General features: G+C 43.0%; 1 protein-coding gene across 1 annotated transcript in view; it reads right to left on the reverse strand.

The window, feature by feature from the left end:
* Positions 1-24866, reverse strand: part of LOC124696425 — a 40713-nt gene extending 15847 nt beyond the window's left edge. Inside the window, exons 1-2 of the mRNA XM_047229156.1 lie at positions 23246-24866; positions 15311-15545 (exon numbers count right to left, since the gene is read on the reverse strand). Coding sequence (XP_047085112.1) covers positions 15311-15545; positions 23246-24489 — 1479 coding nt within the window. The 5' untranslated portion in view covers positions 24490-24866. The remainder of the gene's footprint in view (positions 1-15310; positions 15546-23245) is intronic.
* Positions 24867-25436: the final 570 nt, after the last annotated feature.

Here is a 25436-nt window from a genome sequence, read left to right on the forward strand (position 1 = left end):
TCAAGTGGTGGCTTAGGGTTGGCCAAACACTATTCCAAATAGTGTTTGAATTTAATCCATATTTGCAAATTGCAAAACTTTGCCAAAATTGGTTGAGTTCAAAAGGTTCCAAAATTTGAAATTGGTGCATTTGGGTAAGTTGCAAATGACCAGAGACAAACATGTGTGGTGGTGGAATTTTAAAAATCAAAGAAATGCAAAATTGCAAAAAGTGAGATTGTTGCACATATTAAAAAGTCTCAACTTTGCATGAGCATAGTTTTTGATCCAAGATGATTTTGGCATGGTGGTCTTTACCAAAGTTGTTCACCTTGATGTGCTCTTGGATGAGGTGCAAAGAATTGGGAAAGTTTAGTTTGAAAAACTTGAAATGCAGGGGCTCAAAGTAGTGACCAGAATATAATTGGCAGATTTGACCATTATCATATGTGATCACAATTTGAGTTTGAATTTGATTTGATTTGTGTTTCTTTGATTCCAAAAGTTGTAATAAGTGTTTAGTAACATAATACAACTAATGGTGAAAACCAAATTGGTCTAGGGTAAAGATTTTCAAAAATGGCACAGACCATATGTTAGGGTTTTAAGGTATTGTTCTTATTTGATTTCTTTCTCTTTTTGTTTTATTTGGTTTGTGATCTTCACTTGATCACTCTAGGGTTTTAGGGTTTAACACATAGGCATAATAACAATCATCATGGCATATCACTCAAATGCACAAGTCCTATGCATGGCACTATATGCAAATAAAAGTTTTTGTTGGTTCTGAATTTTGGATCTCTGGAATTCTTCTTCTTCTTATTGAAATTTGGGATGTTACAAACCCTTCCCCCTTACAAAAGATCTCGTCCCGAGATCTAAAAGAAAATTAGGTACTAAAGAGATCTGGGTACTCCTTCTTCATGAAGTCTTCGTGTTCCCAAGTGGCTTCATCTTCGGTATGGTTGCTCCACTGAATCTTCAGAAACTTGATGCTTCAGGTGCGGGTGATTCTGTAAGCTTCCTCCAAGATGCGAATCGGCACTTCACGGTATGTCAAGTCCTTGTTGATATCCACCGATCTGTGATCGATGTTCTTGAACACTTCAGTCTTCTTAGGGACTTCAAGGCACTTCCGGAGGAGTGAGATGTGAAACACGTCGTGCACAGCCGACATTTCTTCTGGTAGCTCCAGTTGATAAGATACTTCGCCTCGGCGACTCAGAACTTTGAAGGGTCCGACATATCGGGGTACGAGCTTTCTTTTCAGCTGGAATCTCTGCATTCCTTTCAGGGGGGATACTTTGAGGTAGACAAAATCTCCGATCTCGAAGGTCATCTCTCGGCGTCTCTTGTCGGCGTAACTCTTCTGTCTTGATTGCGCCGTCTTGCGGTACTCGCGGATCTTGTGTACTTTCTCTTCGGCTTCACGAAGAACATCTGGTCCAAAAACTTGGCTTTCTCCAACTTCTGACCAATTCAGAGGGGTACGGCATTTCCTTCCGTACAAGGCTTCAAAGGGGGCCATCTGTAAGCTGGCTTGGTAGCTGTTGTTGTAAGAGAATTCTGCGTAAGGCAGTGATGTCTATGCACGCTTCTATTCCTGTAGACAGTGTTGGGCCTCCAAGAGCAGAGGTTTGTAGAACAGCAGCAAGTTTCCCTTAAGTGAATCACCCAAGATTTATCGAACTCAGGGAGGTAGAGGTCAGAGATATCCCTCTCAAGCAACCCTGCAATTACGATACAAGAAGTCTCTTGTGTCTCCAACACACCTAATACACTTGTCAGATGTATAGGTGCACTAGTTCGGCGAAGAGATAGTAAAATGCAAGTGATATGGATGAATATGAGTGGTAATAACAATCTGAAATAAATATGGCAGCGAGTAAACATGCAGTGCAACAGTAAATAAACGGTGATTCGATATTTGGAAACAAGGCCTAGGGATCCTACTTTCACTAGTGGACACTCTCAACAATGATCACATAATAAAACTACTCTACACTCTCTTGTTGGATAACAAACACCATTCATTGTGTAGGGCTATAAAAGCACACCTCAAGCCGGAGTAAACAAGCTCCACAACATCCGGAGTTCATATTAAAGTAACCTCTAGAGTGCATAATAGACCGTTGCAATTTAGACCGAGTACTAACATAGCATACACACTGTCAACAATAGCTATGAAAGGGGGAATAGATCACATCAATACTATCATAGTAATAGTTAACTTCATAATCTACAAGAGATTACAATCATAACCTACGCCAAGTACTACATGATGCACACACTGTCAACATTACATCATGGAGGAGGAATAGACTACTTTAATAACATCACTAGAGTAGCACAGAGATTAATAGTGATACAAAGCTCATGATCACATAAAGATCACACCATGGGAGAGAGAGATGAACCACATAGCTACCGGTAGAGCCCTCAGCCTCGGGGGAGAACTACTCCCTCCTCATCATGGGAGACAACGATGGCGATGAAGATGGCGGTGGAGATGGCTTCCGGGGGCAATTCCCCGTCCCGGCGGCGTGCCGGAACAGAGACTTCTGTCCCCCGAATTGGAGTTTCGCGATGGCGGCGGCTCTGGAAGGTTTTTCGTATCGTGGCTTATTCTTTTAGGGTTTTCGCGACGGAGGCTTTAAGTAGGCGGAAGGGCAGCCTCGGAGGGGTCCTGGGGGACCCACACACTAGGGGGGCGCCCCCCTTGGCCGCGCCGCCATGTGGGGTGGGGCCCCCTTGGCTCCCCTCTGGTCCCTCTTCGGTGCTCTAGAAGCTTCCGGGAAAAATAAGATATTGGGCGTTGATTTCGTCCGATTCCAAGAATATTTCCTTTGTAGGATTTCTGAAACCAAAAACAGCAGAAAACAACAACTGGCTCTTCGGCATCTCGTCAATAGGTTAGTGCAGGAAAATGCGTATAAATGATGTAAAGTGTGTATAAAACATGTGAGTATCATCATAAAAGTAGCATGGAACATAAGAAATTATAGATACGTTTGAGACGTATCAAGCATCCCCAAGCTTAGTTCCTACTCGCCCTCGAGTAGGTAAACGATAACAAGGATAATTTCTGAAGTGACATGCTATCATAATCTTGATCAATACTATTGTAAAGCATATGAGATGAATGAAGTGATTCAAAGCAATGGTAAAGATAATGAATAAACAACTAGATCATATAGCAAAGACTTTTCATGCTTATTACTTTCAAGACAAGCATCAATAAGACTTGCATAGGAGTTAACTCATAAAGCAATAAATTCAAAGTAAAGGCATTGAAGCAACACAAAGGAAGATTAAGTTTCAGCAATTGCTTTCAACTTGTAACATATATATCTCATGGATAGTTGTCATCATAAAGCAATATAACAAGTGCAATAGGTAAACCTGTAAGAATCAATGCACACAGTTGACACAAGTGTTTGCTTCTAAGATAGACAGAAGTAGGTAAACTGACTCAACATAAAAGTAAAAGAATGGCCCTTCGCAGAGGGAAGCAGGGATAAAATCATGTGCTAGAGCTTTTTAAGTTTCGAAATCATATAGAGAGCATAAAAGTAAAGTTTTGAGAGGTGTTTGTTGTTGTCAACGAATGGTAGTGGGTACTCTAACCCCCTTGCCAAATAGACTTTCAAAGAGCGGCTCCCATGAAGGACGTTATCTCTAGCAGCAAGGTAGATCATCCCTCTTCTCTTTTGTTTACACATGTACTTTAGTGTAGTTTTTTTTTATTTTTGGGTGACACTCCTTCCAACCTTTTCTTTCTCAAGCCATGGCTAACCGAATCCTCGGGTGCCCTCCAACATTTCACATACCATGGAGGAGTGTCTATTTGCAAAATTAAGTTGCTTACTGATGAATCAGAGCAAAACATGTGAAGAGAATTATTAATGAAAGTTAATTAATTGGGGCTGGGAACCCCATTGACAGCTCTTTTTGCAAAATTATTGGATAAGCGGATGAAGCCACTAGTCCATTGGTGAAAATCTGCCCAACAAGATTGAAAGATAAAACACCGCATACTTCCTCATGAGCTATAAAACATTGACACAAATAAGAGATAATAACTTTTGAATTGTTTAAAGGTAGCACATGAAGTATTTACTTGGAATGGCAGAAAAATATCATGTAGTAGGTAGGTATGGTGGACACAAATGGCATAGTTTTGGCTCAAGGATTTGGATGCACGAGAAGAATTCCCTCTCAATACAAGGCTTAGGCTAGCAAGGTTGTTTGAAGCAAACACAAGTATGAACCGGTACAGCAAAACTTACATAAGAACATATTGCAAGCATTATAAGACTCTACACTGTCTTCCTTGTTGTTCAAACACTTCACCAGAAAATATCTAGACTTTAGAGAGACCAATCATGCAAACCAAATTTTAACAAGCTCTACGGTAATTCTTCATTAATAGGTGCAAAGTACATGATGCAAGAGCTTAAACATGATCTATTTGAGCACAACAATTGCCAAGTATCAAATTATTCAAGACATTATACCAATTACCACATGAAACATTTTCTGTTTCCAACCATATAACAATGAACGAAGCAGTTTCAACCTTCGCCATGAACATTAAGAGTAAAGTTGTTCATATGCAACAGCGGAGCGTGTCTCTCTCCCACATAAGCATGAATTTATTCAGAGAATGAAAATGACAAAACGAAAAATAAAAGCACACAGACGCTCCAAGTAAAGTACATAAGATGTGACGGAATAAAAATATAGTTTCACTAGAGGTGACCTGATAAGTTGTCGATGAAGAAGGGGATGCCTTGGGCATCCCCAAGCTTAGATGCTTGAGTCTTCTTGAAATATGCAGGGATGAACTACGGGGGCATCCCCAGGCTTAGAGTTTTCACTCTCCTTGATCATATTTTATCATCCTCCTCTCTTGATCCTTGAAAACTTCCTCCACACCAAACTCAAAACAAACTCATTAGAGGGTTAGTGCATAATCAAAAATTCACATATTCAGAGGTGACATAATCATTCTTAACACTTCGGACATTGCACAAAGCTACCGAAAGTTAATGGAACAAAGAAATCCATCAAACATAGCAAAACAGGCAATGCGAAATAAAAGGCAGAATCTGTCAAAACAGAACAGTACGTAAAGACGAATTTTTTAGAGGCACTGGACTTGCTCATATGAAAATGCTCAAATTGAATGAAAGTTGCGTACATATCTGAGGATCACGCACGTAAATTGGCAGATTTTTCTGAGTTACCTACAGAGAGTCCTACTCAAATTCGTGACAGCAAGAAATCTATTTCTGCGCGGTAATCCAAATCTAGTATCAGCCTTACTATCAAAGACTTTACTTGGCACAATAATGCAATAAAATAAAGATAAGGAGAGGTTGCTACAGTAGTAACAACTTCCAAGACACAACAAAACAGTAGCAAAATAAAAACATGGGTTATCTCCCAAGAAGTGCTTTCTTTATAGCCATTAAGATGGGCTCAACAATTTTAATGATGCTCACATAAGGATGAGAGTTGAAACAAAAGAGAGGATCAAAAAGCAAGTATGAAACAAATTTAAGCCTAACCCACTTCCTATGAAAAGGAATCTTGTACACAAATAAATTCATGAAGAACAAAGTGACAAGCATAAGAAGATAAAACACGAGTAACTTCAAGATTCTCAACATAAAGAGGGGAAACTTAATGTTATTAAGATGCATATAACCATGTTTCCCTCTCTCATAATAACTTTCAGTAGCATCATTGATGAAATCCACAATATAACCATCACTTAAAACATTCTTATCATGGTTCATATGCATAAAAGTATCATTAATTTTGGCATAAGAAGAATTCTTCTCATTAATAGTAATTGGAGCAGGATCATTATCAAGAATTTGAACATGGTAAACAAGTTGCATACTAAGGGAGTTTTTTTGGCAATCCCATCATCACTATGACAAATTTCATAAGGGTAATTATAACCTATATCATAGCATTCTATATAATAATTGTCAAAGATTGGAGGCATAGTGTAATCACAAGAAATATATAATAGTTATCCTCCACAGTATGTTCATCTGTAACCTTACCATCATTGTTACTAGAAGGAGATGTATCAAACATATAATCATCAGTAGCAAAAGGATTTTCGAACACCTCATCCCCAAGCTTAGAGCTTTCTATATCATTATGGGAAGAAGCATTGATAGTACTAATACTATAGCAATTATTAACATCATCATTTTCAGAATTAGTTTCCCAGAGATTTTCGATATCAAAAGTAGTGTGCTCTTTCAAATCATGATCACTAATGTAGATAAAGGGCATAGGAAGATCATTGTACTCAGATTCATTATCATAATAATCATTAGGAGCAACATACTTACGGTTACCTATTGTTATCACATACACGCGGGGATATGTCGTTACCTTTTTCTCTTTATTCCCCTTCTTCTTCTTCGTTCCCTTCTTCTTCTTCTTCTTCTCTTCCTTCTCCTCGTTCCCTTCTTTAGGAGGAAAAGGCTTAAAGGGAGGCTTCTCCACATAACCTGATTTATTTCCAGAAACAATAGAAGAAACTTGGGAGGATTCCTCCTTTTCATTGATAAGTTTAAAACACACAGCGGTCCTATCATATTTTGGCAAAGTGTCATCTTCTAAAATATTTTGTATGTAAGTATTTGTATGGAAATTATTAATGCAATAAGAAAGACACCCATGCAGGACATCATCAATATCAAGATCATTAATATCTAACAAAGAAATTTTTCTTGATAACTCTTCACACTTCAAAAATAAAGTAAGTTCGTCATGCTGATTAGGAGTAATTTCATCATCACAATACAAATTTGTAGCACTCATGGGGTTCGAATTATCATTGGAGGAGCATTGAAAATTAAAATGACCCGCTCTATGGCAAAGTTCACAAATAAAGGATAGAGGACACAAACTTTTTCACCAAGATCATCTAGAGCCTTAAACCACTTTCTAGTTTTTTCATTCCTATGATGGATACAATATTCATCTTCGATTTGATTAATTCCACAAGGTCTATGCATTCCACAAAAATTAACATGCTTATAGGAAATAGCATTCTCAGGAGTTTGAGCATGTTTATTGCAATTATTAACAACAATTCCATTTTCCATGCAAGTGTCTTTAAAAGGTTCATGATACTTATCAAAATTCTTCCTAGGCAATTCAAAATGAGAGGCAAAAGCTTTATAAAGATTTGCAGCAACTTGAGAGTCAAGACCATAAGTAGCACTCATATTTCGAAATTTATCAGTATCCATAAAAGTTTCAGTGCATTCATAATCATAATTTATACCTGATTCTTTACCTCTGTCGTTCTCCCAATCTTCAGTATTCTCCTGAATTCTTTCAAGAAGATCCCATCTAGCTTCAACCTCCTTGCTTGTGAAAGATCCCTCGAAAAAGGCATCTAGATAGTCCTTGTGATGTCCTGAAAGTCTTGCATAAAAATTATTAATAATAACATTACGGGGGAGCTCATGAATGGGACATTTGAGCATTAGTGACTTCAATCTCCCCCATGCTTGGGAAATACTCTCTCCATCACGAGGATAAAAGTTATAAATGTAATTTCTATCAATATGCACTTCATGAGGAGGATAAAATTTAGAATAAAAGAGAGGTACAATTTCCTCCCAACCAAGAGATCGACCATGGTTCAGCAGTTTATACCAATCCGCCGCTTTACCAGAAAGCGACATAGAGAATAGTTTCTTCCTCACTTCATCCATAGAGATACCTGCACACTTGAATAACCCTCACAATTCATGCAAAAACAGTAAATGATCTCCAGGATGGACAGTTCCATCCCCTTCATAGCGGTTATCCATAACACGTTCAATAATTTTCATAGGTATCTTGAAAGGAATACTTTCAGTAGGTGGATTTAAAATATCACAAGCATCATTAGAGATATCGCATATGGGAGATAAAGTATTATCAGAGCAAATTTTCTCCCCTAAAGATGGGAAGCTAAAAAGATCATAAAAACTAGCTTCCCCAAGCTTAGACTTTTCCATAGCATTAGCAGTAATTGCGTTCAAACCAATGACATTGCTACTAGCATGCAAATAAGGTTCCATAGGTTTTTTAATTTTTGCATCACACAATTCATGTCTTAACTCAGGAAATAGATTAAAAAGCTCATTGTTATTTTCCATTATGCCTAACTAGTGAAATAAAAACAAGAAACAAAAAGATGCAATTGCAGGATCTAAAGGAAATAGCTTCGAGCACTCACACACCGGCAACAATGCTAGGAAATAGCCTAGTAGACGGAGGATGTGAATACCTTTTACCTTACCTCCCCGGCAACGGCGCCAGAAAATAGCTTGATGTCTACGCACGCTTCTATTCCTGTAGACAGTGTCGGGCCTCCAAGAGCAGAGGTTTGTAGAACAGCAGCAAGTTTCCCTTAAGTGAATCACCCAAGGTTTATCGAACTCAGGGAGGTAGAGGTCGGAGATATCCCTCTCAAGCAACCCCGCAATTACGATACAAGAAGTCTCTTGTGTCCCCAACACACCTAATACACTTGTCAGATGTATAGGTGCACTAGTTCGGCGAAGAGATAGTAAAATGCAAGTGATATGGATGAATATGAGTGGTAATAACAATCTGAAATAAATATGGCAGCGAGTAAACATGCAGTGGAGCAGTAAATAAACGGTGATTCGATATTTGGAAACAAGGCCTAGGGATCCTACTTTCACTAGTGGACACTCTCAACAATGATCACATAATAAAACTACTCTACACTCTCTTGTTGGATAACAAACACCATTCATTGTGTAGGGCTATAAAAGCACACCTCAAGCCGGAGTAAACAAGCTCCACAACATCCGGAGTTCATATTAAAGTAACGTCTAGAGTGCATAATAGACCGTTGCAATTTAGACCGAGTACTAACATAGCATACACACTATCAACAATAGCTATGAAAGGAGGAATAGATCGCATCAATACTATCATAGTAATAGTTAACTTCATAATCTACAAGAGATTACAATCATAACCTACGCCAAGTACTACATGATGCACACACTGTCAACATTACATCATGGAGGAGGAATAGAATACTTTAATAACATCACTAGAGTAGCACATAGATTAATAGTGATACAAAGCTCATGATCACATAAAGATCACACCATGGGAGAGAGAGATGAACCACATAGCTACCGGTAGAGCCCTCAGCCTCGGGGGAGAACTGCTCCCTCCTCATCATGGGAGACAGCGATGGCGATGAAGATGGCGGTGGAGATGGCTTCCGGGGGCAATTCCCCGTTCCGGCGGCGTGCCGGAACAGAGACTTCTGTCCCCCGAATTGGAGTTTCGCGATGGCGGTGGCTCTGGAAGGTTTTCCGTATCGTGGCTTATTCTTTTAGGGTTTTCGCGACGGAGGCTTTAAGTAGGCGGAAGGGCAGCCTCGGAGGGGTCCTGGGGGACCCACACACTAGGGGGGCGCCCCCCCCCCCCTTGGCCGCGCCGCCATGTGGGGTGGGGTCCCCTTGGCTCCCCTCTGGTCCCTCTTCGGTGCTCTGGAAGCTTCCGGGAAAAATAAGATATTGCGCGTTGATTTCGTCCGATTTCGAGAATATTTCCTTTGTAGGATTTCTGAAACCAAAAACAGCAGAAAACAGCAACTGGCTCTTCGGCATCTCGTCAATAGGTTAGTGCAGGAAAATGCGTATAAATGATGTAAAGTGTGTATAAAACATGTGAGTATCATCATAAAAGTAGCATGGAACATAAGAAATTATAGATACGTTTGAGACGTATCAGGTAGGCAGTCCTCCCACTTGGATCCATACTCCGGTGCACATGCTCTCAGCATGTCCTCCAGTATCTGGTTGACTCTCTCAGTCTGTCCATCGGTCTGCGGATGATAGGCGGTACTAAAATTCAGACGGGTTCCTAGTCCTTCGTGCACTTTCTGCCAGAATCTTGAGGTGAATTGTGATCCTCTATCTGACACTATCGACTTCGGGGTTCCGTGCAGGGCGACTATTCTGGAGATGTACAGTTCAGCTAACTTTGGGCCTTGGTATGTGGTCTTGACGGCGATGAAATGGGCTACCTTGGTCAGTCTATCGACAACTACCCAGATTGAATCATTTCCTTTGCTGGATTTGGGCAAACCTGTGATAAAGTCCATTCCTACGGAGTCCCACTTCCATTCGGGAATCTGCAGGGGCTGCAACAGTCCTGCGGGTCGCTGATATTCCGCCTTGACTCGTTGACAGATGTCACACTTGGCGATGTAGCTTTCGATTTCTCTCTTCATTCCATGCCACCAGAATTGTTCCTTCAGGTCTTGATACATCTTGGTACCTCCGGGGTGGATTGAGTAAAGGGTGTCATGGGCTTCTTTCAGGATGACTTGCTTCAAGTCTGAGTCCGATGGTACACAAAGGCGTCCTTTGTACCAAAGAACTCCGGCTTCATCTACGATGAATCCTGGTGCTTTTCCTGCGGCTATCTGGTCCTTGATTCCGTCGATGCTAGCGTTTCCTTTCTGGGATTCCTTGATTTGGCTAATCAAGGTGGGTTGAAGCTCTATGCTGGCTAGGAATCCTTCACTAACAAGTTCCAGTCTAAACTGTTCAAACTCCTGAAACAGGCCGGGCTGCTCGATTGCGATCATGGAGTTCAACTGACACGGCAGTCGACTCAAAGCATCCGCTACCACATTGGCCTTGCTGGGGTGGTAGTGAATCTCCATGTCGTAATCCTTGATCAATTCGATCCATCGGCGATGTCTCATATTCAGCTCTTTCTGGGTGAAGATATATTTCAGGCTCTTGTGGTCGGAGTAGATCTCGCATCGATTACCCATGAGGTAATGACGCCAAACTTTTAAGGCTAGGACGACAGCTGCAAGCTCTAAGTCGTGGGTTGGATAGTTCTGCTCATGTTGCTTTAGCTGTCTTGAAAGGTATGAAATCACTTTGACTTCTTGCATCAAGACACATCCAAGACCAATCTTGGAAGCGTCGCAATAGACGTCAAAGGGCTTGGTGATGTCCGGCATGATCAGGATTGGGGCTGAGGTCAGTCTACTCTTGAGTTGTTGGAAACTCTCTTCACATTTGTCAGTCCATTCAAACTTCTTGTCCTTCTTTAGCAGTTGGGTCATTGGTCGAGCGATGCTCGAAAAGCCTTCTACAAATCTGCGGTAATATCCGGCTAATCCAAGAAAAGCGCGGACCTCGGTCTGGGTGGTTGGGGCTTGCCATTCTGTAACAGTTTTGATCTTGGCGGGATCTACATCAATTCCTCCTGCAGACAAGATGTGTCCCAGGAATCCTACTTCCTTCAACCAAAACTCGCATTTGCTGAACTTGGCATACAACTGGTGGTGTCTAAGGGTTTCTAGGACAGTCTCCAAATGTTGTTCATGTTCCTCTTCGGACATGGAGTAGATTAGAATGTCGCCGATGAAGACAACGACAAACTTGTCCAAAAAGTTCATGAAGATCTTATTCATGAGGTTCATGAAATAAGCAGGGGCATTGGTTAATCCAAACGACATGACGTTGTACTCATACAACCCATATCTGGTGGTAAAGGCAGTCTTTGGAATATCGGTGGCGCGAATCTTCAGCTGATGATAACCAGTCCTAAGATCTATCTTAGAGAACACTTTGGCACCGGTCAACTGATCAAACAGGTCTTCTATCTTTGGTAGGGCGACCCCCACCGCGAGAAGGGCGGGATCCTCCAGAAGCAGCAGGCGATGGTGTGGGTAGAAGGGGCGGTGCAGGTGCAGTGGGAACTCGAGCAGCAAGAACAGAAGGTATCCCAAGCAGTCCAGCACCGCGCAGACGAGTCTCCTCCGCACGAAGCTCAGTCAACACCTCTGAGATAGGAACACGGCCTCGAGCAAACAACTGAGCACGACGGGGCTCAAACTCTAGACGAAGTCTAGACAGGAACTCATGGATCCTCTGAAAGTCCATATCTGAACGTACTGTCCGGCAACACTGGCAAGTACCACAGACAACACTGCGAAGGGAGTCAAGCTGGCGCCAGATCGCCGCACTCTGGGTGTAGAACTCATCAACAGTAGAGTCACCCTGCTGAAGATCATGCTCCTGACGCAACACAGACAAGTACAGAGAATCCCCAGAAGGCTGATAGCGCTGACGAAGGTGAGACCACATGTCAGCAACAGTAGCGAGGCCCATAAACTCAGAAGCAAACTGTGGCTGAACACTCTGCGAAAGAACAACGGCAACTCTAGCATCCTCATCACACCACTGAGTAAAAGTAGCCAAACTGTCGCGGTAGGAGACAATAGCCTCTGAATAGGCAAGTACCTGCTCCTCATATGCCTCATCAGCAGTAGCCTCGGCAGACTTGGCTGCATCTCGATCAGCCTGAGTAGAATCCTCAGCAAGGGCCCGTGGCACAGACGACGGAGTAGGTGGCACAGGAGCAGTGGGGTGCGGCGGACAAGAGACCTCGCCAGTAAGAACACCCCACATCCGTAGACCACGCATGTGAATGCGCATAAAGGCAGCAAACTCTCCATAGTTGGTATCGTCAAAGATCACTGGGCACCGAGGAATGCTAACATAGCCAGACGAAGTGGATGCCATTTTTTTTTGGATCTGGCTGGTCAACGCCCTGTTCACGCTGGGATCGAGCAGTCTCTCACGAGAAGAGGCAGGCCAGGCTAGCAGCGGGCGGGCAACCGACGGCAGGTGGGCGGCTGGAGCAGGGCAGGCGGGGCCGGCCGGGGCGTGGCCTGCCGGAGCTGGGGAGAGCTGGGGCGGTGGGAGCCGGTCCAGGCCGGGGCGAGCCGGTTGCAGGCCGGGGCGAGCCGGTTGCAGGCCGGGGTGAGCCAGCCAGAGGCGAGGTCAGGCCGGGGCTTGGCTTCGCCGGAGACGGGCGGCCGGATCGGGACTCGCTGGAGACGGGGCCGGCCGGTGCTGCCCGGATCGGAGCTTGCCGGTGCGAGCTGCTGCCCGGACAGGAACAGCTAGAGAAGAGGTTGACCGAGAGAGGGCCGGCCGGAGACGAAGAAGAAACAGGCCAAGATAGGAGCGGGTCGGGGAGCTCGCCGGAAAGATCGTCGGCGGTAGCATGGAGTTGCTACGTGCAAGGGGAGCTAAACCTAAGCTCTGATACCATGTTAGAAAATGACAACTACTTTCACAGAGGGCCATAGGCCAGGACATGTACATGTGTTACAATATGCAGGTAAGCCCCTCATACAGTGGAGAATACAAGAAAAGAGACTATACAACTCTAACAGTACCCTTATGATTAATAATACACCGCACCAGAATTTGGCATTCGGGCTCGCTCTTAGTAGCTCACCAAGGACCTGTAGGAGTGTTGCTAGTTGCATGCCTGGAGATGCCAGTTTTGGATGCTCATCAGGATCCATACTTCCAAAGGCAACTAGGCATACTGGTACTCCTCCGGAGACAAATTCTTCAGCCTGATAGGTTGAGCAGTACCTAAGTAAGCAACTTTCTCTTCTCTGCCTATCTTGACTGGAAGAAGGGACATAATCTACAGGTTACATGGGCCATATATAAGGCAGTATACACTTAAAAGTTACGGAGTACATCGCAGCTTTGAGCTATTGTACAAACCCCATGTGAATATGATGCCATATATCTAAAAACCATGTCAATACCGTGGCAACTGGCTTTAGTTCAGATAAATGTGAGCCTATTTAAATTCCATACAGGACCCACAATTTCTTAGATACGGTCCTGTTTTTGTTTTGGGTTTGAAAGAAGCAATGCGGGACTCAAATTAGCAGAGTTTCCAATTAGCAAAACATCAAAATTCAAACTTAAAGTAGCAACCAGTAACTAACTGATTGTGCACAATTTACATATCCAAACTATCAAGGCCAGTTACATCCAGCTATAGCCTATCAGTAAACAAGAGTGACAGGGGGAATAATGCTCTTCCAAAAGAGAATTCAGGAGTAGAATATTGACCTATTGAACTATAATGATAGGGATATAACTCCTCTCACTTATATTGCCAAATTAATATTTATGCTTATGCTTCCTCCATGCGGATTCTTCCTACTGGCTTTACGGCGTGGCTTCTGTTTCTCAAAAGTAATTATGTAGTTGCTGTAAGGTGGAATCCGGGATCTCCATGCTAGTACATCAAACTTCTCTTCGTCAGGAACTTCAACACCACTTAGTAGTTCTTGCCATGACAGTTTTGGCAGCTCACTCTGCCCAGTGCCAGCCTTCCTCAAATCATAAACCAGATAGCCTTGAACCTGACCACCAACAGTGGACAATTTAGTGAATTTAACAGGGAAATCTCTCCGGTAAAGGTCCTCGCGGTTTATGCCAAAGGAACACTGTGTCCGCACTAGTTCTCTTACGCTCAATAATATAATGCACCAAAATTTAGCATTAGGATTAGCTCTTAATACCCCAGCGACTATATTTGCAGCAAGAAAAGATCCATGTAGCTCCGAAGCCAGCTGCATGCCCAAAGATACCAGTTTTGGGTGCTCATCAGGATCCATGCTTCCAAAGGCAAGTGCCTTGAAGTAGTACCAGTACTCTTCATGAGGTAAAAATTTCATCTTGATGGGTTGAGTAGTCCCCAATTCTGCAATTTGCTCTGTTTTGCCTATAATTACAATTTTAATCCCAGTACCTGGCAACTTCTGCAAATATGATTGGAAGTTTGTCCATACTGCTTCATCCACATCCCAACTGAAATCAACAACAAACAAGCACTTCCCTGAGGCTGCCTTGCAGACCACTGTAAATTCTCTGCTCCGTAGATCATCTCCTTTGAAGAAAAACATATTAGAAAAACGATCACACACCCTCTCATGTCTCATCCTTGCAAGCATGTTGCACTAGAGTTTTCTTTCCAGTTATGTGTCGACCAATGATCGGAAGGATACTAATATTCATGTGATCATAGCTGTCATCGCATAGCAAGAAGTTGATGAGGTGCTCTTTCTCAATGTGGCGACCAAACATGCACTTATCCATGTAAAGATACGTACTGCATGGCTGGCGGACAAGGCGAGGGCAGCTGCCGAGGAGGACGACAAACTCTCTCTCATATCTGCTGTATTGGCTTCTAAACTTTCAAGAACACTTTTCAACTTTATTGTGCTTCCGGTACCAGATGCTACTGGTGTGTTCTTGATTATAGAAGCAAAACGAAGGCGCTTGGCAGTGTTAAAAGTACAAATGGCAAATGATTGGCTCTGATGACTCACCTCATCACCTTCAATGCTATCTTGTCCAAGGGATTGGACCTTGAGCCTGTCGAGCATATAGTACCCAAGGTACACACCCTCGATGAGTGTCTTCAGCTGCAAGAGCATTCCTCGATTTGTGATGTGCCGCCCCTCTGCTTCGTCAGCAACGGTGCTCATCCTGAGCAAGACTCGTTCCAGCCTTCGACGATCCTCCGCCTCACATGTGTGAGCGACAATTTTTTGTGCTAGGAAAGAGAAAAAACGGCTTACAAGATCACTTGCGACTGCTGAAATCAGAACCTCCATGCCAAGCTGAGCTCTGCCCTCCCTAGTCAGTTTGCTAAGAGAGATGAAAATTCAGAGATGGGAAATGAGGTCAACAAAGACTGCAACCTACCAGAAATATATGACAACGACCGAAAGAAAATAACATAGTGAGGTGACTCTTTCCAACACTCCTCCACGAAGATTTTTTTTTTTGTAATTTAAATTCTGCCTTGAGGTGGAGGACCATTTCACGGTTTGTGATCTGTTGCGCCTCCACCCCCTCGACAGTGGTGTGGATCTCTGGCTGGAGCCTTGAAATAGGCACCTCAGCTTCTGGAGGTCCTTCTCCTGTCACCTGCAACTTCAGAGATGAGTATGCATATTGTGAGCCTTTACCAGGAGGCAGGAAATCAACCTAGGAGGTTGCTACAAGTTCAGTTAAGAAAGACAACTGCCAGGAGCCCACTACTATGATGAAATTGGTGTGGCTGAAGCAAATTAGTCATCACCACATACTGGGTTAAGTTGAATTGATCACACAGAGAACATTTGTCAGAAGCGTGAAGTAGTTTCCTTTCATGAGGTTTCTATGTCATACAGGAGTCAAACTAGGAATAGGAACTGACTGCACTTTACATACCCCACCTAACATTGAACAAGCGTGCATACATATATATCAGTAAGAAGAAAGGTAAAAGTAACTCTAAACTATAAGGGTGGGGACATGTATAATTACTCCCTGCAATTTTGTTTATAAAATTAACATTTATGCTGATGCTTTCTCAATGCCAGAGGATTTTTCTTGTTGACGACGTGACGTTGCTTCTGCTTCTCATAAGTAATAATAAGGCAGGATCTGAGATCTCCATACCAACACACCAAACTTGTCTTCAACATGATTATAACCACCCATCAGTAGCTCTTGTGATGTCACCTTTGGAAGCTCACTTTGCACAGGGCCATCCTCCCTAAAATTATATGCCATGTATCCTTTAGCTTGACCACCCATCAAGGCCACATTGACGAAATTGATAGGAAAATTTCGCCCAATAAGATCTTCCAGGTGTGTGCCAAAGGAAGACAAGTGCTCGAGAAGTAGCCCTCTTATGATAACTAGCAATGACAGGCGCGGCGGCACGCCGCGCCATATGGTGGCTGGTTGAGAGTAATTTAAAGTGGCGGTAAATGTTTGTATGTTGTATTATTTTTTATATTTATAATTACATAAGTTCCAATTTTCTTAAGGCACAATGTGTTTTTTTGTGGGAGCACCCAGATATCCGTGGCAGATTTTTATTAATTCTAAGTTGAATTCTTAGCTATTCAATTTGCATACATAACTGAGAAAATACAAGTTGCAATTCGTGCGCAACTGAGAAAATAGGATCACATATATAACTGAGAAAATATTGGTTGAAAAACTGGAAAAATATCAGTTGCAACTCGTATGCAACCGAGAAAATACCAATTGCAGCCCGTGTGTAACTGGAAAGAAGTTGCAATATATGCGCAACTACGAAAATATCAGTTGCAATCCATACGCAACCGACAAAATATCAGATGTAACCTATATACAACTGAAAAATAATCAGTTGCAACTTACGCGCAACGGAGAAAATATGAAATACCAGTTACAACCCACTTGCACTTCTCATATTAGCACCGATCACGAGACAAATCAAATTGCTAAGAAATCAATTTAGACTTAATAAAAATCAGGCGTCTGATTTATAGCAAAACTGCTTTTTTATGGTAGCTTTATAATCAGCTATTAATATTGTGTGCTTAGATATGATCCTGTACTTGGTTGATGGCTAATCTCGGTGTCTGGTTTAGGATCGACGGTGAGGAAGGGTATTAGCCGATATATTGTGTCGGATGGCGAAGTTTTATTTGTTTACACGTACACATGGATATAGATAATGGTCAGTGTTCTAATGGAGAAAAAATGGGCGCTATAGCTACGAAGGCTCGGTGCTCTTTGAGAGAAAATGTTTAATCTTTAAACGAACTCATAAATTCAGTACAATTAATCTACTATGTAATTAAGATGGACCAACGGGCGTGACACGATCACTCCATCGCTGGTGTGACAGATGTCCATGTGCGTCGCCAAGTTCATGTGTGTGCCGCCAAGTTTGTCGGAGTACATTTGTAGGTTACTGCCATGATTTGCAATAATTTAGATCTTATGATGCTAAAACTGTACTCCATGCCTGACCAAGTTTTATAATTCTTGAGAATTCTAATACTGAAGAGTCCAGTGGAACCTTGATTAATCATCCAACCTTTAGAGAAAGGGCCTAAAATATACGCATTTAAGATCTAACAATATAAAAGGTATCATAAAACCAAATCTTACAATCTTCCTCGTATCATGTTGAGTTGTGCGTGGACATTATTTACGCAATGATAGGCTAACTTGGTAGCAAAAAAGTATTTCAAACAAAGTGGAGGTAAACTGTCATAATGCATGATTACAATGCCAATGACAAAATAGAACAAACTTGACAACAAAATATGTTCACTTGATATGCACACCAAGCTGATTGCATCTTATAAACTCACACCCGGCATACAGAAATCATAGGGAGCCCTCAAAATTTGGAGAAAATTGAGTCTTGCACCTCTTTGAGATGGTGTACATTCATAGAAGAATGTCTAGTGGCAAGATGCAGTCAAAGATACATTCATAAAAGGGAACAGAAGCAGAGGAGTCACTTAAGGATAGCATTGTCTCATAATTAGCCCATGGAATGAAACTAAGAGATAAAATGGTTGTTGCAAGCCACAAAATATTACAACTGAAGCATGTCTATAGGACAACTTTCGCCCCACCAAAATACGACTCAAACATAAAACAAAAGAATAGCAAAAGAATGGTATTTGACGATCATATATACATTAGTTCATGCCACATTAATACCTAGCAAGAGAAGAAAGAGTAACTCCGGAATAGAAGGATACAAAAAACCGGCAGGTTAATCTTCACATAGGATAACAAAATTCCTTTCATCATGAAATTAAATCAGACTTATTTAGAGTCCGCAATCCACAAATATCTTTGATTTGGACCCTGTAGCTACACATGCCCCGAATTCCTTAGCTCCAAGATTGATATATGTACATATCAGTTCTTTTGGCACCGTTCGAACCGGATGAATGAATCATCTAAACATGCATGGAGTGAGAACAACCCATTGTAGGAAGAACAGAGGAAGTAATCCAGTTTGAGTGAAATAGAAAGCACTGCTAGGCATAGAATAAAGGTCACTGGTCCACCTATTTCCTATTATTGAAATAACATCTGAATGACACCTCATTTGACAAAAAAAAAATCGTAAAAAAATATGAATGTGGAATATAGTAACTGAACCTAGATAACATAAACTGACTACTTGAGGTGAAATTTTAGGAGACTTAGTACGTGTACCCTAAGGATCAGGGCAGTAGCGTCGGCTGCAGCTACTGGTGTCACAAGCAATTTGTCTGTATTACTACTCCAAAGACACCAATGTTGGCATGGGACTTAAGTGCATAAGATGGAGAGGTTGAATTTATCTGATCATTTCAGTATAATATAGCTTATACGGAAATGTAAAATAAAAAGTGAGAGACACCTAGATAACCCAGAACAGGAAGAAGAATTTATTGATGCAAATACAACTCAACACGCATTGACATTATATAATAATAGTGATTGCAAATCAGTCATCTACATTTGTATTATCCTATCTGCTATCTACACCACACCACATGGACACTGAAGAGCTTAGAGGCTTCTTCTCAGGGCTACGGTACAACACATACCTTGGAGAAAATCTGGAGGAACATTTTGTAGCCACATATTGGGAAGGCGTACCGGTACCAAGCTCTTCCTAGAAGTTATTGTGTTGATGTGGAGCCAAGGCATGGAAAGCCCTACCACCAGATCGAGCCCGTCAGCGCCATGGATTTGCGGGCACTCCCACTTCACGAAGAAACCAAAGGGAAATTGGAACCCCCTTGCCACCATATTGTTGGATCCAGCTCGCCATGACAAAATGAAGGTCACTGCAAACGGAATCCATGCCGCTCACTGGCACCCAGCTTATGAAAATAATATAATAGAGATAACATAGGTTCGCTTGTCACGTACAGAAATACAATTGAGGGAACATCATAAATAAATACACAAAACCGCAATTAAGTTCGCATCTCACAAGTAAATTTCTGTTCCTGCACAAATTTCTGTTAATCTTCCACATCTTAGTTTCTATTAGACCTTCTCCAGAAATCATAAAATGGAACATTTACAGGCTATACAAAATGATAATGGAAGAAGTCTTGCCTCCATGGATGTGGGGGAGACTTGGGTGGAGGCGCAGTTTCAAGGGCAGGGGCGTCCGTCTGGGATTGCCATTGGTGGCACAAGTTCAGGTGGGCGAACAGTGCTAGAAAGGGCAATGTTGGGCGACATCGGGAGGGAAGGGCGGCAACACATAGAGTTCAACTTGGTACCATTGGCTTTTATTGCAAAAAACTTGGCTTGCATCCCAACGATGGCAGTCAGGTAAAGATATTTCTGATTTTTGTACTGCAGTACACATGTAGAAGATGCTTTAATATAAGGATTGGCAGCTGTAGTGCATATTCAAAATGCCTAATTCTTGAGCTATGTCACACTATAGCGACTGGTAAAACAGGCAATGTTATTTACAAAGCTCAGCAGATCTTTTTTTCCTCAGTAGACCTTCACGCCAGAATAACAATACAGATCAACGCTGAAGCTCGAAGTTGATTGAGCACCAAATACGAACTTGTTCCATGTTGAATGAAGTATGATTTAGCGGCCTCTAATGCAATTACTATTATGCAGATCTCCTATAAAAAAAAGTTGGGACCCTTTAGCCTAAACCATTTCCCCCAATGAAGCATGCAGCGATCATTATACATGTGTAATAATACCTTGAAGAAGAGGCAGCTGGAGCAGCTCCTGAGCTTGACCAGCTCGTTCGGTTGGCCGCCCTTGATTTGGTTTGAGCCTTTGACTCCAACTTACTGTCATTCTTGGCGTGCGGTAGAAGCGACATCAAGTTCTGCATCAGTTGCCAGTCACTTTACACCGTAAAACATCCTGACAGAAATTGGAGCAGAGAGGGCAGCGCGCTTACCTGCAGATAATTGGGATACTGCGGAAGCATGTAATGAGCATATTTTTCTGGTTCCGGAATGGTGCCGTGGCGACGCCATCTTTAGAAACGGGCTTAGCGGCAGAGTCCGGCTGGTCCTTAACCCGGAGAGGGTGCGCTCCGGCGTGCTTCTTGGCGGAAGAGGCAAGAGCATCTGAGCTGCGCCTTCCACTTCTTCCCCATGGGGAGAGTCGCCCAGCCTTGAGCCGAGCTGTGGCGCGGGGGCCGCACGCAGACTTGATCCCCTCCACCATCAAAATACCTACCCAGACCTCTCCTTGGGATGTGGTCGTGTGCTGCGGTGCGGCCATATTTGGCGCGAGATGTATGCGGAAAGAGCGGGGAGGAAATCCTCAAATCGAAGGCCTGAATCAAGGAAGGAGGAGAGACGTTAAAATCCCCAAATCGAATTGAGGGTTTGTGACAGGGGAGTAAACCTATACTGGAGATGAGGGGAGTTCACCACTCCTTGCACCTTGACGCGCTCGAGCAAAGTCGGCGTCCTCCACGTCTCGCGCCACCTGAGGGAACCTAGTGGAGAGCAGCAGGGAGCAGAGATGCCCCTCCTCCCCGTGTGTTTCTCGTTGTTTGCTATTCTCGCAGCTCGAATCTGGAGCACATCTGCATGCGTTCTAGAGGGACAGCGGGAGCCTCATTGGAAATAGGATGGATGGTAGCGGCGGCCAGGAGGAAGCGGAAGACGGCGGCCCGACCTAGACGGCAGCGATTGGGGAGGGAGAGCGATCGGTTCCTTTTTTTGGTGTACTGCGCGTAGGCGGTAGGTCGAGGCACCGCTTTGACCAACGACAGATAATGTGCACGGTGGCCCACCACCGCTTTGCTCACCTTTAAGCTAGGTTCACCCAAACAACGCACCAGAACAACCGGCCATCTAAATACCAAGAAAGATCCTAAATCGCAATGCAGCACCGAAACTGCACAGCTAAAAATCACTGCGGAAATCAACTGCAAAACAGTATAAGGGTCAAAATGCTGTGGACTCAAAAAAAAAATCAAAATTCTAGTAAAAAACGAAGCTGTTAAGCTTTAATATAGTACTTATATACCATGCCAGGATTTCCTGTTTGGCTTCTCTGCCATGCCAGGAAGAACATGTTCTACCAGGTCGCCACCTCGTAGGTAAACCTGGGCCAAGGGTGCACCGCGGTTCCCTGGCCCTCTCTTGGCTCAAGATTGCCAAACATGTTTCCGCCAAGAAATTGTCTGTAGGAGTGTGGCTAGTTGCATGGCAAGAGATGCTAGTTTCAGATGTTCATCAGGATCCATGCTTCCAAAGGCAAGTGCCTTGAAGTAGTACATGTACTCTTCTTGAGACAGACTCTTCATACTGATAGGTTGAGGTGAGCAGTACCTAAGCTAGCAACTTGCTCTGCTCTGCATATTACTACAGTTTTACTTCCAGCAGCCGGTACCTTCTGCAAATATGATCACAAGTTTCTCCATGCCACCTCATCCACATCCAAACTGAAATAAACAGCAGATATGTAGTTTCCTGAAACTGCCTTGCAGTTTACTGCAAATTCGATACATCATCTCGTGGTAATACAAATTTGAATGCCGTATCTTTGAGCCAGGAATGAGATAAACCTGACAAGATAGCCTGCGACTGCAGAAACTAGAACCTTCATGCTGACCTGAGATGAGAACTAACTCTCTGGGAGAGATGATAAAATGTAAGTTAATTCGCAGAGTGACAGAATTTCAGAGGTGACATAACGGGGTTAAGGCTGCAGTCTGCCAGAAACACATGACACTGGAATAGTGACTGAAAGCAGTTCACACAGTTGAACACTCCTACACCATACAACTATTTAATCCAGTTTTCTTACTTTACCTTTTCATAAAAATAACAGCAAAAAACATTTGTGTGGCTTGTAAACTTTAGAAATTCTCCAATTGATCCTAACTCCACAAATGGAGCAAATACAATAGGCCAACCACTATTATGTTTCCAAGGGTGTCACTTTCAGGCTATTTTGATGTTTCTCTATTTTGTGCAGATGGGGAAAATAGTATGTTAGATGCTGCAAATAAAGTAATGACACCATGGTCTTCATGAAACTTCTGCATCAGCCGGCCTCTCTGTCTTCCTATTTGCACAGGTTGACACCTGGTTTCATTAGAGGAAAACAAACATCAAGATAAATCTATAGAACTTTTGCAGTAAAATCCAGACATCTGATATGATCGACAAGAAAGAAAAAATCATTAGTCTTCTGTCTACTGGACTCCATCTGTCACTGTAAGTTTGCTTAAGAGAATATGAGAAGCTGACAAGAACAACAAGAAATAAGAACTGGGATAGAAACCACATAAGCTGGATCACCATCCAAATAATTTTTCCTCAAAACTCATCACTACAAACTCTTACAACAAAAACTAAGAAGAACATCAGAAGCCCTCTTCTTTTCAGATTGGAGCCCAAACAGACACGGAGGTCAACGGCCTGGACTTCCAGCACAACGCAAGTCTACCCTTCTCGAGCACAACCCCAAATCCCCTATTGAACAACCCAACCAGCATCCTTGCCTGAGCAACATTACAACCACTCAGCTCACAAGCCCCGTACCTTTCCAAAACCCCAGGAGTACTGGCCTCAACCGTCACAGACCCATACTGCCCCACGAAGTCCTGTATCCGTGGCCCCACCATCTCCCTCTCCACGAGTTTCATGCACACCCCCTGGTTAGCACCACCGAAACAGCTACCCAGTGACTCAAACACCGTGGTGAAATGGTGCAATGCCTCGAAAAAGAAGTCGACAAAGGAGGCGTTACATACAGAGGCCTCCTTTCCGATTCTAACCAGCTCCTCTTCTACGATGACCACTAACTTAGGCCGTAATATTTTAACACAGGCAGGTAGGAGTGTCTGTAACTTGCTCATGGATTTGTAAGGCATGCTTGTTGTGTCACACGAGAATATTACTGAGCCTTTACAGCTCTTGGAGAAGGCATGCAGGTCTTCATCACTGTGTATACAGAAAGAGCTGTACTGGAAGGGAAGGTTCAAGGAGTGCGCGAACTCCGAGAGCCTCCTTGCAGATTCATGGTGAATGTCGCCTCTGTAGTCAGCATCTGTTGTGACCACCGTGAGGTGGAATGATATGCCACCATGACGGGCAAGATCTGACATGAATGATGGCCACTGGATTCCCTCACCAATGTTCAGGTCGACGACGTGCACATCTGTGTCTCCCTTGGTGGCGTCCAAAATAGCCTGATTGGCAGTGAAGTGTGCAAACTTGGCGAACGGCGACAGCTCTTGTATAATCTGTTGTGCTGACATTCTATCAGATGGCAGTGGCTCAGGCGGGGAGCATCTGACGCTTGCACTGGAGATCCGGGACCGCAGACCTTGGGCAAAGTGGTCGGCCAGGCGGTCAAAAGAGCTGGCAGAGGCATTATCAGGGATGCCAGGGAGAAGGCCATCAAGCCTTGAGAACACTGCCGAGGCAAGTGCTGAATCCCCCGCCTCAACCGCCTCTGCACCGGTGAGGAGATCAGTTAAACTGTTCTCCTCCATGAGCTCCTCTTGGATGGCCGCCAAATTGCCACTCTCTTGGCCCAGAATCCTCTCATCACAATCGAGGAACACACCAACATCAGAAGCATCTTGATGATGCCAACCGCCAACATAATCTTGGTCCATAGTGTCCAAGAACTCATTGTCCTGTTGCTGGTCAGTGGAATGATCAACCTGGATGGTGGCATTCTCATGGAGAGCTACTTGAGGAGACCATGGGAAAAAGCTATTCTCTTCATGTGTGGGAAAGGAGAGAAGAGGGGAACAAGGATAAGACATGGTCTCCATTTTAGTTGCTATCTATGATAAGGATTGCATTGCTTCGTGTGCTTCACACTGTGTCTTATATACACACCATGAGGAGACGGAGGGACAAGAGATTAGCAGTGGAGGAAAGAGAATGTGTGGGTCCTGCCTTTTTTTTAAAAACTGTGCGAGTCCTGCCTTCATGGCCTAGGCACGCTAAACTGTTCTGATCTTGGAGCCTAATACAACATGGATCAAACTAGAGGTGATTGGCTCTTGTTTAGCTCTCCACCAACTTCACATCATACATACATACCCCACAAAATATCAATATAAAATTAAGAAATAAAAGCCTACGTCTGCAGTCCGTCATTTTGCTGGCATGACCGAATGAAGCTGAAGGAACTGAGAATACACTGATGGCATATTCCAAGAATGGTTTTTGCTACGTGGCAGCATCTAGTCAATTATTGGACTATGTGCCGTTGCTACTTCAAAGTTCCTATGGCCTGCACTCAAGTGCCAATGGCAATGCAGAAAGGCGAAAAAATGCAGCCCTCATAAGTTTAATCTTAATTTTTGTGCTCAAGAAATGGTCTCCTATTACTATATATCTCTTTACAAAATGAAAGTACTACTTCATTCAGTCTGATCTAAAATAAATATTAAATTTTAATACTTCAACTCTATTTATGACCCTCCCGCAAAAGACTAATATTTATGGTCATTGACCAGCACAAACCAAGTCAATGTTGGCATGCTAATGTGTGTCCAAAATTTTAGTGGTGTAAAAAATTCATGAACCAACTTGCTTCCAGACTCTGATTCTTTATTTGACACCAATCAGATATCCATACAGCCCCTTGTTGTAGGTTTGATACAAAGTATTATAGATCCTCATGGGGTTATTAGATGTTCACAATAGAGTGAAACTGAAAGAGGACAAAACTGCTTGTCTCAAGGAGTAGAGCTGTTGTAAAGTGGAACTT

The sequence above is a fragment of the Lolium rigidum genome, chromosome 3, assembly GCF_022539505.1.
Source record: "Lolium rigidum isolate FL_2022 chromosome 3, APGP_CSIRO_Lrig_0.1, whole genome shotgun sequence".
NCBI classification, from domain to species: domain Eukaryota; kingdom Viridiplantae; phylum Streptophyta; class Magnoliopsida; order Poales; family Poaceae; genus Lolium; species Lolium rigidum.